This window comes from Solanum verrucosum, unplaced genomic scaffold (assembly GCF_900185275.1).
Source record: "Solanum verrucosum unplaced genomic scaffold, falcon-dt-bn FXZP01000752.1, whole genome shotgun sequence".
NCBI lineage: Eukaryota > Viridiplantae > Streptophyta > Magnoliopsida > Solanales > Solanaceae > Solanum > Solanum verrucosum.
This window is the reverse complement of record NW_026020710.1, coordinates 8902-26279: the sequence shown is the minus strand read 5'-3', so window position 1 is coordinate 26279 and position 17378 is coordinate 8902. Positions and strand designations below refer to the sequence as shown.

Below are 17378 nucleotides of genomic sequence, written 5' to 3'. Positions count from 1 at the left end.
TGACATCAAGAAGTATTTAGAGGACGGGACTTATCCTGAGAATGCAACGTTCAACCAGAAAAAATTGATACGCCGTATGGCCCTCAATTTCTTTGCAAGAGGGGAAATCCTTTACAGGAGGACTCCAGATTTAGGCCTTCTCAGATGCGTTGATGCTAATGAAGCTGCAAAGCTTCTGGAACAGATACATGCCGGAGTTTGTGGTACTCACATGAATGGGCTCACTTTGGCCAGGAAGATCCTTCGAGCCGGTTACTTTTGGATGACTATGGAACATGACTGTTGCAAGTTTGTGCAAAAGTGTCATAAATGTCAAGTGCATGGAGATTTGATTCGGGTGCCTCCTCATGAACTCAATGCTATGAGTTCACCTTGGCCGATTGTAGCTTGGGGCATGGACGTCATTGGTCCAATAGAGCCAGCCGCCTCTAATGGACACAGATTCATTTTGGTTGCGATTGACTACTTCACCAAATGGGTGGAAGCAGCTTCATATAAATCGGTGACCAAGAAAGTTGTGGCTGATTTTGTTCGCAACAATTTGATATGTAGGTTTGGAGTACCGGAATCCATCATTACTGATAATGGAGCAAATCTTAACAGTCATTTGATGAGAGAGATATGTGAACAATTCAAGATTACTCACCGGAACTCCACCGCCTATCGTCCCCAAATGAAAGGAGCTGTAGAAGCCGCCAACAAGAACATAAAGAAGATTTTGAGAAAGATGATTGATAATCGCAGAGGTTGGCACGAGATGTTGCCATATGCTTTGTTGGGTTACCGAACAACTGTCAGAACATCAGTTGGAGCTACTCCATATTTGCTAGTATATGGAACAGAGGCAGTTATACCTGCAGAAGTTGAAATACCCTCATTGAGAATCATCCAAGAAGCTGAATTGAATGATGCTGAATGGGTTCGCAAGCGGATTGACCAGTTAACCTTGATCGATGAGAAGAGAATGGTTGCGGTTTGTCATGGTCAACTTTATCGACAAAGGATGATTCGTGCTTTCCACAAGAAAGTAAGATCCAGAACATTCGAAATTGGTCAGTTAGTCCTTAAACGCATTTTCCTTCATCAGGATGAGTACAAAGGGAAATTTGCACCGAATTGGCAAGGACCCTACATGGTTCGCAAAGTGTTATCTAGAGGTGCCCTAGTTCTGTCGGAGATGGATGGCACTGAATGGCCGAAACCGATCAACTCAGATGCTGTCAAGAGATACTATGTGTGAAGTTTTAGTTTATATTTTCTGCCATTCCCTTGTAATTGTTCCATTTGCTTGTAATCGTTTCGTTCAAAATATTTCCTTGTAAATGAACTACGTTTGACCTGAATTCTCAAGAATGAGATACGTAGGCGGCCTATGTCGGCCTCGGTCACTCCTTTATCCCTTTTTAATAGTTCTTTGTATTTGAACTATGTTCGACCTGAATTCTAGAGATTGAGATACGTAGGCGACCTATGTCGGCCTTGGTCGGTTCTTTGCTTAAATTTTCTATTTTTGTTAATCCTCGAGGGGGAACTACGTTTGACTTGATTCCTGCCTCAACGGGATACGTAGGCGCCACAAGGGTTCGGTCATATCTCCTGTAAGATTTCTATTATTCCTTTACAATAGAAACTGGGACAGAATTTTGAGAGGGACTCAAAATTTCTCAAGAAGAAGATCTCTCCGACAAAGTTAAGACTGAAGTTACTTTGAGATTTGCAACTGGGACAGAATTTTCGAGAGGATCTCAAAAATTCCGTAGTTTGTTCATCAACATTTGAAGATAAGCCAAGACAGTTAACTGGGACAGAAATTTTGAGGATGACCTCAAAAATTTCAATAAGGTTCATCGGCAGTTTAGAGCAATTTTGAATACTTCCCAACAAGTAATCAGATAGATCTCGAAACGTCAACCTCAAAGACGTTCATTAAGCACGTGACATGACTTGGCAGTGACCTTTTCCAAACATTACTTTTGAAAATCTATTTTCCTTAAAAACTTTTCTCTCATGTTTCAATTATATTGGCATAAAAATGTTTTGTCTTATCTATTAAGAAGCGGGAGATTGGAGAACTCAATCGGAGATAGTCAAGACAAGGAGTAGACAACCGAAGAGATCGTCACAGATCAATTCATTTTTTTAAACTAACAATTTTTCTGTGGATGCAGGTTTATAGGTTTGTCTCAAAATCAGCAGGTTCTTCCATTCAACGAATATGGGAAGTCAAAAGGGCAAAAGCTCCCAAAAATTGACAACTTTTCTGTGGATGCAGGAAATATTTTACGCTTCTTATACTAGAGAGTTGGGAATACAAGTATCTTTATTTCATTCAAATTCTCAGCAAGAAGATGTCCATAATGAACATGCAATTATGTTCGAAGATGGAACAAATGGAAACCCTGAAGAGGGAAATATTATTATTTTCCAGCAACTAAAGACACCTGGAAGATATTTATCTGCATTATATTATCAGATATGATAATATTCTTACCCTGAAGGTTATTTAAATTGTATTGTCGAATGAGACGATACCACTACCCGGAGAGTCAGTTATATCGTATTGTCAAATGAGATGATACCACTACTCCGAGGGTCATTTTTATTTATATTGTCGAGTGAGACGATACTACTACCTGGAGAGTCAGTTACATCGTATTGTCAAATGAGATGATACCACTACTCCGAGGGTCATTTTTATTTATATTGTCGAGTGAGACGATACTACTACCTGGAGAGTCATTTATATCGTATTGTCAATGAGATGATACCACTACTCCGAGGGTCATTTTTATTTATATTGTCGAGTGAGACGATACTACTACCTGGAGAGTCATTTATATCGTATTGTCAATGAGATGATACCACTACTCCGAGGGTCATTTTTATTTATATTGTCGAGTGAGACGATACTACTACCTGGAGAGTCATTTATATCGTATTGTCAATGAGATGATACCACTACTCCGAGGGTCATTTTTATTTATATTGTCGAGTGAGACGATACCACTACCCGGAGAGTCAGTTATATCGTATTGTCAAATGAGATGATACCACTACTCCGAGGGTCATTTTTATTTATATTGTCGAGTGAGACGATACTACTACCTGGAGAGTCATTTATATCGTATTGTCAATGAGATGATACCACTACTCCGAGGGTCATTTTTATTTATATTGTCGAGTGAGACGATACTACTACCTGGAGAGTCATTTATATCGTATTGTCAATGAGATGATACCACTACTCCGAGGGTCATTTTTATTCGTATTGTCGAATGAGACGATACCACTACCCGGAGAGTCATTTATATCGTATTGTCAAATGAGATGATACCACTACTCCGAGGGTCATTTTTATTTATGTTGTCGAATGAGATGATACCACTACCCGGAGAGTCATTTATATCGTATTGTCAAATGAGATGATACCACTACTCCGAGGGTCATTTTTATTTATGTTGTCGAATGAGATGATACCACTATCCGGATAGTCATTTATATCGTATTGTCAAATGAGATGATACCACTACTCTGAGGGTCATTTTTATTGTATTGTCCATTGAGACAATATCACCACCCAAAAATACCTCAGAAGATCACCTATGTTGCTCGGTGAAGCATTATCTTCGTTTGGTACCAGGGATGACATCATTAGAAAAGAAGTCATGCATCACAAGAAAAGAGATTCATGCATTGCAAGAGAAAATTCATGCATTGCGAAAGAAATCATGCATCGCGGAGAAGTCATGCATTGCAAGAGAAGGATTCATGCATCGCGGAAAAGTCATGCATCGCGAGAAAAGTGATTTATGCATAGCAAGAAGAAGAAATCATGCATAGCAAGAGAAAACGTCATGTATCGCGGCAAAAAGATTTATGCATAGCAAAAAGAAGAAACCATGTATAGAAAGAGTAAACGTCATGCATCGCGGGAAAGAGAGTCATGCATTGCAAGAGAAGAATTCATGCATAGCGGAAAAGTCATGCATCGCGAGAAAAGTAATTTATGCATAGCAAGAAGAAGAAACCATGCATAGCAAGAGAAAACGTCATGCATCGCGGCAAAGAGATTTATGCATAGCAAGAGAAAACGTCATGCATCACGGGAAAGAGATTCACGCATAGTAAGAGAAGGATTCATGCATCGCGGAAAAGGAGTTATGCACCACAAGAGAAAGATTTACCTATCACAAGAAAATCAACATCGTTTGCATCATTTTTCTTTGCAAAAAACGACATCAAGAGAATCATCAACAACGACATCCAGAGAATTGTCAACATATTACATTCGCATATTTTATTACTTCGTCATCAAAAGAAGAGTACATTGAAGATTATATTTGCTTCACATCAAACCCGGTAGAGTTTACGTCAAATATTCAAGGAGGACAATTAAGTGTCAACACGGTAAAAGACACTGTCTCCCATTTGAATTGCATTTTTATGCTAATGAGTTTTATCTCAGTCTTTGTTGAGAGCATCCGAAAGGATGAATTCTCCAAAACAAACCACAGGTGCAGACGACATAAAAAAGGATGCAGCACAACATGGAACTTTTTCTTAGCAGCGAACTGGGACATAGTCCAAAGAGGAATGTCAAACTCTTAGGACGCGAGCGGAGGAGCGACTTCCACCACAATCAAACCACACCCCTATCAGAAGGCGTGTGGGTTTATCTTTAGATTTGTCAGTTTCAGTTTCGCACCCGAAAATTTTGGTATCCACCAGAGGTAACTTTCCAATCCGAGTGACAATGCACCAAGAGCTTTGAAAATTATGTACATGTAAGTTCTTAATTATGGGTGTGAAGTGCACCACATTCATGGCTAAGAGGTTGCAAGCCTCCTTTTCATACTCGACTTACTTGTCACTCTTCCAGAACCAAAGGTCATCTTGCATACTAGATTTCCTTTTCAACCGATAGAGTCAAACTACAAACAGCTTGATTCCTAAGGTCTAAAGGATATTTAGGCGGCATCGATGCTGAAAACTCGGTTGTATCCCGACATCCTCTCTCAAATCTTATTCTCAAGCATTCTGGTCTCTTCATAATTTGATATCAGGATAACTTTTGAATTTTTTGGAATCGTGCGTTAAAATCAAGCGTGTCGAACTGCAAGTGGCCTGAATTCTCATATAGCCTGAAATATGTAGGAAACCCACTCCTGAGGTTCGGCCATAATTCCTAAAGTCCATACCAAAAGCCCTTGTCTAAGAGATGAAGATGAGATCGGTCAAAATTGGATTCGTCAATTTCATTTGCCTCGAATTTCTTTCATCAATCCAAGTCAAAATGAGGGACAGTTGTTGACACCCAATTTTGACTCTATGCAATTTGAATTAATTATCGAGCTTCTTCAATTTCAAACAATTTGAAATAATCGTCTTTGAATAAATCCTAAAAAATATATTTATTTTTTTAAATCTCTTTTTAATTAGTTTTGGTTAATATTTTTCAGAAATAATTATATAATTTTACATGTTGGTGTATATAAGTCTCATCTTTTATATAAATATTTAATAAATAGCCTAAAATAATGTTTACCGTAATTACACATTTATTTCTTTGAATTAGTGAATTTTATAATTTTGAATAATTAGTTCTATATTTCAAAGCAATAAATAAGTTTTGATAATTATTTTGTCTTGTTTAAATTAAGAAGCTCAAATAATTAATCGATAGTTATTCATCTTATTTTAATTTTTTGCCGAATTGGTTATCTGACTCAATTTGGCTACGTCTAAATTCATATGATTAGAACAATAATTAAAGTGGCCAAATTTTAAATAAAAAAGGGGTCATCCTTTTGTCTTCAAACCGGTACACATATCCACGCTTTCACGATCTCTTTCTCCTTTTTCAGACGCCTCTCATCCCTTTCTTCTTCCCAAAATCGCAAAGGTCAATAGTAAAAGCCCTAATTTCTTCATCCGCCCATCACCTTGTCAGTTCCTCTCCTTATTTTCAAAGGTTACAGACCTCGAAACAAGATTTATTGACTTTGGCTGAGAGAAATCTCACCTAAATCTAATGTGGATCAAGAAATATCACATCGAACCCAGATTTTCAGGGGTATGTTCTCCTCTTGCTGGTTTTCCCTTCCATTATCTCCAATCAATCTCTCATCTCCCGAAAAAATGGCTATTTTGAATTCAAATCTCTTTTTTTTTGCTATAAATAGTGCCATTTAAAGATACATTGGAAGAGGAGAAAAATCACAGTGATATAGATTCATAAGAAGAAATTTTGATTTCATTAGTTGATAAGTTAAGAACTTCGAATCTCGAGTTTCCGTCTTGAAGCTCTTTGTTCTTTGTCATCGGAAGCTTTCGTCGGAGTTCTTTTTCACGTGGTGGTGAAATAGTTCGTTTCAACTCGTCGTCTCAAGTTCGGTGCCCATAACCAGGTAATCTGCTTCTGCTATCTCTTTAAATTCCCAATTTTGCTTTGTGTTTGTTTTAAGTATTTTAGTTGTTCTGATTTAGTCACTGCTTAACGTGTAGATTAATGGGTAAATGCCATATAGCTTACTCTTTTTTATTTAGATTTTTCCAGCTCATATTTATTTCCTGTCGCTTGTTAGAATTCAACTTTTGGGTACTGCATTTTTAGTGTCGTTTTCCTGCATTCTGTTCGCTCAAGTGTAATTCCCTCTCCCTTTTATCTAAATCACATGTTTAAGCTCTCATTGATATGTTTAGTTGTATACATTTAAATATTGGTATCATGGAAGAAATTAGCTTAATTTCGAAGTTTTGCTGGCTTTATTTTCCACATAATTGAGAGAATTTAAACGTTTGTTTCTTACCATTAGTTGGCTTTCATTCCAACTCGAATATATTTGAAAATGTTAATCAGGCACTGTTTAAAGGCTGTTTTCATGTCCAAACAAAAAACATCTCTTTGTTTTCCAATGGACGACTTTGGTTTCAATTTTAAGAGGTAAAACTAGTAGGAATCTTAAGACTTTTGCTTAAAATCTGTTCTCCTACTGCCAACAGGTTAACCCCTGTTTATATCCCTGAATCTGCTGATTTTGGCAGTGAATTTCTAGTTATTTCCATTAGTTTTCTTTCACGATCTTTGTTTTATCTTGGTCTATATTTAGCTATTGCCTATAATATTTTGCCTAGAGCTTCCCACTCTTTTACGTCAACAATAAATAAACTGATCTAAAATTAATTAGCATGCCCTTGGTTTATTTCTAGGATCGAACTGAAGTGGCGTGTCCTTCATTATTAACCATGTACTACATTAGTTGTTTATTTCCAAGACAGTAGTTTAGATTTCTATTTAAATACTTCATGATATTGTAGAATCTCTTTATAGGTATGGTTGACTAGCTTGTTAATTGATTTAAAGAATCCAGTAGCTATTCAAATCTATGTGATTAGGACTTTAACATTACCATGGATCTTTCAAGTATGTCTAATAATTATCTAATGCATGTCTTCTTTGTGATCCATCCTTAATGATTCCTAAATTGTCAGAATTATATCGTTACTAGCTCGCTTTGCACCATTAGCTCTATTCTACAGAGATATATAGACCATGATCCGTGATTGTAGAGTGTTGGGTTAGACTTCTTAGTCACCATTTGACCCCCTAAAAGACTTTAAGAATGGTAAAGGTTATCTCTTTAGATGTATTTTTCTTTTTAGCTCAAAGATCCTAAAAAATTTATGTACTTCCCCTGTGTTCTCCTACTGTTTTGAAATCTCCATATAGCACCGACTTTGTTTAGATAGCCTTAAGAGATTAGTGTTATTATCCTTAATATTTTAATATGATTAAATCATTATTGATGCATTTATCACAGTGATGTATCCGCTATTTTGTTTAAAAGTGACTGTTGATTTTATTGTATATGAGGAAAACATTTATTTTATCTTGTTTTGTTATTTCATTCTCACCACTAATTTCATACTTCTCTTATGCATGAACTCCCTTTGAACGAGTCCAATGGACTCCATCTTCATCCTCTCCTTCATCTTCGAGTCAATCTTCATCAAGTCGTTAAACGGGAAGCAAACATTTGGGTTAAAACCCAAGTCACACAATGCTAAATTGCAGCAGCCTCAAAGGGCTGGAAACCCAGATACAAGCCTCCAAAAGTCCTAAGATGGACAATATACATTCAATATACGCTATATGCAGCTGTATACACTTATATACAGGTCAAAAACGCAAAAATGCAGGGCTAAGGTGAAATATAGGTGTTTGGAAGCAGGAGATACACGGAAAGAGCTAATATACATGCCGATATACATCAGCTGTATACCAAAAACGGGATTGGGTTGAAATCCAAAAACTTGCAGCCAAGTTGGCCCAATATCCTTATCTCTTTTACTCTCCTAATTGTTTTGATTATGTCTAACTAATTTTATTTAACTCTAACTTTAGAATTATTAATTAACTTAATTGAATTCCCCAAAAGACGAACTATTTCTCTGTGTTGTTTTGTTTCTAACAAATCTTATTTCATCAACTCTTGTATTTTCATTTATATTCTTTAGTCAAAACTTTTTATTAGTTTAAAATAGTTTTTCATAAACCAAAAAAAATGACTCAAATAAAAATCAACTAATTTAGTTTCGTTAAAATTCTTATTACTTGTCTCTAATTCAAATGTTTCAATTAAGGTCTCATTTTCTTAAAAAATAAAATCGCTCTTTGTTTGACTACTTTCTCAAAGTTAATCTAATAGTGTAAATAAATAAATAAATACTTACTTAGTTATTTTCTCAAAAAAGTTAGTCAATTAATTCAAAATGATTTTTCATACTTTAATTTATTAAATTGGTTTAATTTATTCTGAAATGAACTAAATAAATTCTAATTAGTCTAGTTTTATTAATTTTCTAATCACTCGCACCTTAATTCAAATATTTTCATTTTAGGTCTCTTCCTCTAAAAAGATCAAAATAAAATGGTTCATTTCTTAGCTATTTTTTAAACTTAATCGAATAGTGTAAATTATTATATACTTTTATGTTAAATTTTTTTTTCTAAAAATAGTCAAAAAATATAAGTCAAGTCGCAGGTCAACCGCATGTTAGCGGACACTTCGAATGCTTAAACCCTTCTCGAAGTGTAAATTGAACCCCGAACCCTCTTTGGTATTTTCAAATGATTTTTTCTGTTTGAATCTTTGAAAATTATAAGTTTTCTTAATTTCTTTAAAAAATTAAGTGGCGACTCTTTCTAAGTATTTCTCAAATTGTTTTATACTTAGAACGTTTCAAAAAGTGATTTTTCTAAAGATAGTTAAATCACGGCACAACAGGGCGCGCTGGCAGGCGCGACGCGCCAATCCCTAGCCCAGAAAATTCGACTTTTCACCCTCTTTTCTTCAACTCTAAACCATCCTTACTTCAAAGGTTCCAATCCCACCCATTAGGGATCACAAAATCCCTCAATATACAATAGATTTCAACTCAAGAACACAACCAAATCATGTCCCACAACCAACAAGAACTTCAACAACACAATCAACAACATCAACAATAACTAACAACTTCAACAACATATCCAATCCTTTCTCAAATCATAAAATGAGCTTGGTGTGTGGGGGAAAGGATCAACCCACACAAATAACTCACATACCTTGATAGGGATCACCCCCGACGATTTCCACGACGGAAACTTGTTGATCTCCTCTTCTTCTCTTCTTCTTCTCCTTCTTCTCTTATTCTTCTCTTCTTCTTCTCTTCTTCACTCTCAAGAACCCTAACTTTCTCTCTTTAAAATGGGATAAAAATGATCCAAAACCAGCCTAACACACCATATAATTCCAAAAGAAATGGCTAGGGAAAAGACTAAAATGCCCTTAATTTTCCGGATAGATTTCCCTGCCAACTGCCCAACTTCTAAAAGGCATAACGTGCTCATACGAACTCAGAATTGAGCAAACTCGGCGGCGTTGGAAATATCATTCCACAAGCTTCAAAACCATAACTGGAACTACTCCTAACTCATCCTGAGCTGCAAGTTATGACTGCTCAAAGTTGACCAAAAACTCACCGATTTCCACACTTAGCCAATTTTCCAGATTTTTAAATTTTTCCAAAAATGACTATTTCCAAATTTCAAGCTTTTCCATAGTTATTTCAAATTGCTGGATGTTACAAGGATGCTCTGGCAGCGTGAGGTTGATCGTTGTATCATCACTATAGCTCTTATGTGATGGTTGTCGGTTAGAGAAACTCCCACAGTAGTTATTGTATTTTCATACACAGCAGTTATTGTATTTTTATACACAGAAAGTATTGTATTTTTATATACATCAGTTCATTTGTATTTCTATATACATCTCAGGCTTAGTGTATCTCAGGATCGGCTCTTGCCTATAAAATTTTAGGCATTGGCCTTATTGGGGGCCTCAAATTTTTATAAATAAAAAATTATGTATCTTAACCCCATTCAAATAGAAGAAATTAAGGAAACATTGTTTTGGATTCTTACATTTTCTTCGTTAACACTCACATTATTTATCCTTTGTAACTCTTTTTGCACTCTATTTCTTCACATCTTTGATAGTTAGAGTAATACACTCTCAAAAATATGAATCAATAGTCGAAAAGTGTTGAACAAAGTGCATTACAAATTCTCTTTTTTAATTTATTCGTTAATTTTCATATTAAAGTAGGTATACCAAGTTATCAACTTTTTGAATCAAATTCTACGATTCTTACTCTTATCTTTAAAGTTTATCAACTTATTACTTATAAAATTGTGTTAATAATTCATATAATAATTGTCTCAATAAAAGAATGTTTTTCAATGTTGAATTGATAAAATCTTACTTAAAACTAATAATTAAAAATAATGTTTGAAAAATCATTTATATAAAAGATATTAAGTAGTAATTTACGTCTAGAAATTTAGAAAAATAAATAGATATAGATAAAATTTATATAGATTTTAGGCCTCTAACAAAAATTTCGCTTTAGGCCACAAATTATGTTGAGCCGCCCCTGGTGTATCTCTGTATACACACAGAGTTTATAGCTGGTTTTAAACAGCTCTTCTTTATATTGCACTTGTTTTAAATTGCATTATATTGAAATGAGTCAGTCAGGATTGAGTTGAGTTGAGCCAGGTAAGTTATTCAGTTTCTTCCAGATTTTCTTCTACCCTATGTTGCTTAGCTTACCAGCTTGCATACTCGTATATTCATTGTACTGATGTCAGTTGGCCTACACCTTATGACGATGCAGACGCAGGTACCCAGGATCAACACCCAGCACGCCGTTGATCCAGTTGAGCATTTTAGAGTCAGTAGTGAGCCTCCTTGCATTCCAGAGGACTCTATTATTTTGTGTTTCTAGTTTTGTTTTGTTAGGATGTTGCGGGGTCTGTCCCAACATCCATCTCAGTATTATAGAGGTTTCATAGACAGTCAGTCAGTTAGTATTGAGTCTCTCATCTATGTATATGTAAATATGTTATTTTAGGACTCGAGTTGCCTTTTTATCCAGATTTGTATCATTTAAGTTGTTTTATGTCCTTGCATTGCATGGAGTTATTCAGTTGAGTTAGGTTTCCGCTGAGTTCAGAAGCTAGGCCAAGGGTTCGCTTGGGGCCAGCAATGGTTTTCAAGTGCCGGCCACCTCCAGGGTGTAGGCTCGGGGCGTGACAGAGGATCCCGTATCTAGCAACCCAACCTATAAAAGGGCATCAAAGCCTATTAGCACAACTTAATTAAAAGGAGTTTGATCGGAGCCAAAAAGGTAAAAAAATTTGCCAAAAATTTCAAAAGAGCACATCATATTTTTTTTAAACCAAAAAGCCAAAATCTCTCATGCCGGAGCAATTTCATTCTGACACATATTAACTCCGTTAAAAATAAAAATTGCTGCCCTAGCAGTGATTTTGTCCAATTTTTTTTCTTTTCTTTCACTAAAATCGCTGGCACAACAACGATTATTTAACTCTAATTTTGTTTTCCTCCAACAAATATCACTACCATGGCAGCATTTTCATAGAAAAATAAAATAAATATTTTTTCATGAAAATCGCTGCTTTGGCATTTTTTTTTAAGAAAAAATTCTTTTGAAATCGCTGCCTTGGCAGCGTTTCTCTTGAAAATAATTCTATTTTTTTTTGGAAAATCGCTGCACCTTAAAAAAAAATTGAAAATCTTTTCTTATTTTTTGTATTTTTTTTTAAAATTGCGTTTTTATGAAAAAACTTTAAGCAAAACTTTTAATTTTTTTTCTTTTCTGAAGAGAAACGCTGCCAAAGCAGCGATTTAAAAAAAAACTTTCAATAAAAATCTGCCAAAGCAGCTATTTTCATGATTTTTTTTTGTAAATTTTTTTTTCTACGAAAATGCTGCCATAGCAGCGATATTAGTTGGAGGCAGCGATTTTTATTTTTTTTTAACGGACAACGTCAATTTTTGTCAGAAGAAAATCACTCCTGACGGAGCGATTTTGCCTTTTTGGTTAATTTTTTTTTTGATGTGCCGTTTTAGCTTTTTGAAAGAAAAAAGTTGCCCTTTTAGCTTCGAACTCGTATATTGTCAAACGTTGTATCTCTTGCTAGTGGTAGAGTAAGGTTCTAATCTAGACCCCCTATATATCCCCTTACCATTATTCCCTGTTAGTATTATGCTAGCATTTACTTTTTCTTTAATTTATAACTATGGTTATTTCTTTTACTTTGATTATCTTTAATATTTTGACTGTCGATAGTTTTGTTTCTTAAATATAATTCTCATCATATCTTTTTACTGTTACAATACTTTCAAACCATGTTTTGAAGAACGATTTCTTGATTCGAGGATCTATCGTAAACATCCTCTCTATCAGACAAAGATACAAATAAGGCCTGCATACATCCTATCCTTCTCAAATTCCACTTATATGAGATGATATCAGATATGTTATTGTAATTGTTGCATAATTAACCATCCTTTTCAATTTCAATAAATAAAAAAAACTCCTCTTTAATATCATTCTAATGAAAATTTCTTCGAAACAACATAAATAATAACAGTTCATCATGTTCAAGAATCCACTAATTTTTCTTTAAATTCTTATTAACTAATTTTTTGCAATGTTTATATCATGTCATTTAAAAGAAAAAGACAGATGACTCTAAGCATTGATTGATATATATAATGTACTAGAATAAGTGGTAGTAACTAGTACGTACATTATAAATAGGTGATCCTATTAGCACAACTTAAAGCCACAAATCTCGATAAGAAAAAAAGAGTAGAGTGAAGCAATGGCTACTACTTCTCCTAATAATAAGTCTCGTCGCTTAGCTAATTTTCACTCAACTGTTTGGGGATATCATTTCCTTTCTTATACTCCTGTGAGTTAACACATACTATTTCTTTAAAATCTCCTTATTATATTGTTGCTAATTAATTTTGCATGTTATACCTTTTTTTTTTTACTATTTTGTCTAAACTTAACGTACATAATATTTAATCGATTAATTAATATAGTATGCTGCAAGACATTTACTGATTTTGGATGTCCTGCAGGAAATAAGTACCCAAGAGAAACTTGAAGTTGATGAGTTAAAAGAAATATTCAGGAAAATGTTGATGGAAACTTGTGATAATAGCACTCAAAAACTTGTGTTGATAGACACAATCCAACGATTGGGAGTAGAATATCATTTCCATAATGAAATCGAAACATCCATTCAAAATATTTTTGATTCTCAACTACAGAGTGAGAATAATGATGACAACCTTTACGTTGTTGCTCTTCGTTTTCGACTGCTAAGGCAACAAGGACATTACATCTCTTCTGGTAAATGTGCTCTATCTTTACATTTGTTAAGTCACAATAAAAATCAATTTCTAATTAGCTTGGTATATAATGTTATGGCATGTTGAACAACAATTTGCATTTAAGTTTTTATAACAATACAAATTAAATATTATGGCATGTTTAAAGTCGCATGTTTCAAAAGTTTTACTGCCACACAAATACTATCACATGTACACGTTTTTCAAATCTTCTTTTCTTTCTTAAATTCTGTGCTGAATCAAATTATTATATCGCATAAATTGGAACGGAAAGAATACCAGAGTAAATAATTTTGGCAGCAAAAAACTCTTACGAAGGTTTATGTCTAGTTACGGCTTGTAACAAATTAAATTTCTTTATATCTGCTAACATCAAAAGACGATATTAATTAATCTGTAGATGTCTTCAAGAAATTCATAGATCATGATGGAAAATTCAAAGAAAACCTTACTGATGATGTTCAAGGATTATTGAGTCTACATGAAGTAGTACATCTGAGAGTACGCGGGGAGGAAATTCTTGAAGAAGCTCTTATCTTTACTATCACTCATCTCGAATCTATGCTCTCCAACTCGAACAATGACTCGATTAAGGTTCAAATTACTGAAACCTTAAGCCAACCTATTCACAAGACTGCAGCAAGGATGGGAGCTAGGAAATACATATCCACCTATGAAAACAATGATGCACACGACAATTTTCTTTTGAAATTTGCAAAATTGGATTTCAACATGCTACAAAAGATGCACCAAAGAGAGCTTAGTGAGCTTACAAGGTATAAAGATATCTATATAATTTGATCTATGTATGTACTTACTTCATATATGATACAATTATATATTATTTAAATCGTCGATCTTATGATATAGGTGGTGGAAAGATTTGGATTTTGCAAACAAATTGTCACATGTAAGAGACAGATTGGTTGAGTGTTACTTTTGGATACTAGGAATGTATTTTGAGCCTAAATATAATCGTGCTAGAACAATGATGACTAAAGTACTAAAGATGAGCTCTATTATTGATGATACATATGATGCTTATGGAACACTTGATGAACTTGCATCTTTCACCGATGCAATCCAAAGGTATAAAACACAAACTTTATAAGTAAATTAACTTTCTTATTTTACAATCCCTCATTAATGAATATGAAAAATTAAACATGTATTTATGTTGTTATTGTGAAATTAATGTACAAGACATAAATTAAATCGATTTGTTTGTAATTTTCAGATGGGATATCACTGCAATCGATTCAATCGAGCCATATCTAAGACCTGCTTATGAAGCTCTTCTAGACGTTTATAGTGAAATGGAACAAGTATTGGCCAAAGAATGTAAATCAGACCGTGTATACTATGCAAAACAAGAGGTAATATTATTGCTTAACCAACCACATAAATATGTCAGTTAAGTAATATGCGGAATTTTAGTAGTCCAATTGGATGGCTGTCTGAATTTTTCCACGTTGTAATGAATTCCCTTTAACCACTTCTCATTCCCCACCCCTATGTATAATTCAAGAAAATAAATGAATACTTTTGCGACTTAATTATTATCTAGCTAACAATATTTCTAATTAATTCTTTTTAGATGAAGAATTTGGTGAGTGCCTATTTTAAGGAAGCCCAATGGTTAGATGGTGGCTGTATTCCAAAATGTGAAGAGCACTTGGAGAATGCACTTGTAAGCTCTGGCTGTCTTATGGCAACCGCTTCTTCCTTGGTTGGTATGGAGGAATTTATACCCAAACAGACTTATGAATGGTTAATGAATGAGCCTTTGATTGTACGAGCATCCTCAATGATTTGTAGAGCAATGGACGATATTATTGGACATGAAGTAAGTATAACTTCTCAAGGGCAAATTAGACATTTAGCCGATTGAAAAAAATAATAAAAATACTCCCTTCGTTTCATTAAATTTGTCATGTTTTATTTTTTGAGATTTAAATTGTATTAATTTTTTATCAATATTTTGAGATATATTTTTTGACCATATTAATATGAGGAAAATGGTATCTTGAAGTACTTTTAATGTAGTTTTTTGAATATTTAAATTATAATTTTAAAATATTAAATTAATACAATTCACTCTTTAACTCTTTAAGATTACTCAAATTGACATTCAAAAAGTGAAATATGACATGTAATAGGGGATTGTATATGTATCAACAATATATATTATATATTAATATACAAAACACATGTATTTGTTAGCTACAATTTTCTTGAATGGCTATTTATCTCAATTTCTCCATCTTATAATCCATATACGTAGTAAATTCTTAATAGCACGAAAAACAAAATATATAGAACAGTTCGGATTTGCTTCAAATATACCTCCATAAGCATACAGATGGAATAAATTGTATATAGTGGATTTATATTAAATTGACTTAAGAATTAACTAAGAATCTTACAATATGATAAAAGGAAATGCTAAAACTATAGTAGTTTAGTTATACTGAAGATGTTGATATTTATTTTATGTAGACTGAACAAGAAAGAGGACATGTAGCTTCAATTATTGAATGCTACATGAAAGAATATGGAGCTTCAAAGCAAGAGGCATACATGAAGTACCATAAAGAAGTCATCAATGGATGGAAGGATGTAAACAAAGAACTTCTCCGTCCTACTAAAGTGCCAATATTTGTCCTTGAACGAGTTTTAAATTTTGCACGTGTGATGGACATGTTATACAAAGAAGAAGATGCATATACAAACTCCAAAGGCAAACTAAAAAATATGATTAGCTTGTTACTAGTTGAATCTATCAAAATATGAAAATCATTATGAAATTACACCATCAAGGAATTGGAGCAAAATCAGCCATACAATAAATTGAAGATCTTTTATTTATATGTGATGCATATTATATTGTATTGTATTGTATTGTATTGTATTACATTATTTTATAATTATATACTTTAAATAAATTGTATCGTTTGTTTTGGTTTAATAGCACATTTGGTTGATTGTATCGTGCAATAATCATTAAATTGACTAAAGTATCCTTCATTATTATAAATATCAAACTTATCAACAATTACTATAAAAAATAATTGAAGACGATTTGTTCTTGGAAGGTTTGAATTTGATAGAATTGGGACAAGAATAATTTATGCATCCAATTAATTTAAAAGCTTCTTAATTTAATAATGTAAATTAATTAATTTGAAATAAATAATTTAAGTATATCAATTAAGTTATGAATTAACTGATTTAAATAAAGAAAAAAACACAACACTTTAACTTAAATTCATGCTTAAATATAGAAAACATATTCAGAATATTATAAAATATATATACCATATATATAAACACCTTATATTGTTTATTACAAAATGGCAAAATTGCTCTGAAAATATTTTTGACTTTTTGTAAAAAATAATTGTTTTAACTTATTTGAAATTGACAAAGTTTGAAGATTACTTAAATTATGAATCGGGCAAAAATTGAATGTCAACATGAATTGATTCTTTTCAAAGTAAATACATGAGTACCTCTGTTAGTGTTACCATTTTAGATTTCACGTACCTTATGTAAGTTTACCATTCTAACTTTAGTATTCTCTTGAAGTCAAGTTTTCTATAA

General features: G+C 33.5%; 1 protein-coding gene across 1 annotated transcript; it reads left to right on the top strand.

Annotated features, from left to right (window-relative positions):
* The first annotated feature begins 13224 nt into the window (after positions 1-13224).
* On the top strand, positions 13225-16579 carry LOC125812464 (sesquiterpene synthase 9-like). Its single transcript, XM_049491948.1, has 7 exons — positions 13225-13327; positions 13503-13776; positions 14176-14551; positions 14646-14864; positions 15013-15151; positions 15373-15621; positions 16275-16579. The coding sequence occupies exons 1-7, from the start codon at positions 13238-13240 to the stop codon at positions 16566-16568; spliced, it is 1641 nt and encodes a 546-aa protein (XP_049347905.1). The 5' UTR covers positions 13225-13237; the 3' UTR covers positions 16569-16579.
* Positions 16580-17378: the final 799 nt, after the last annotated feature.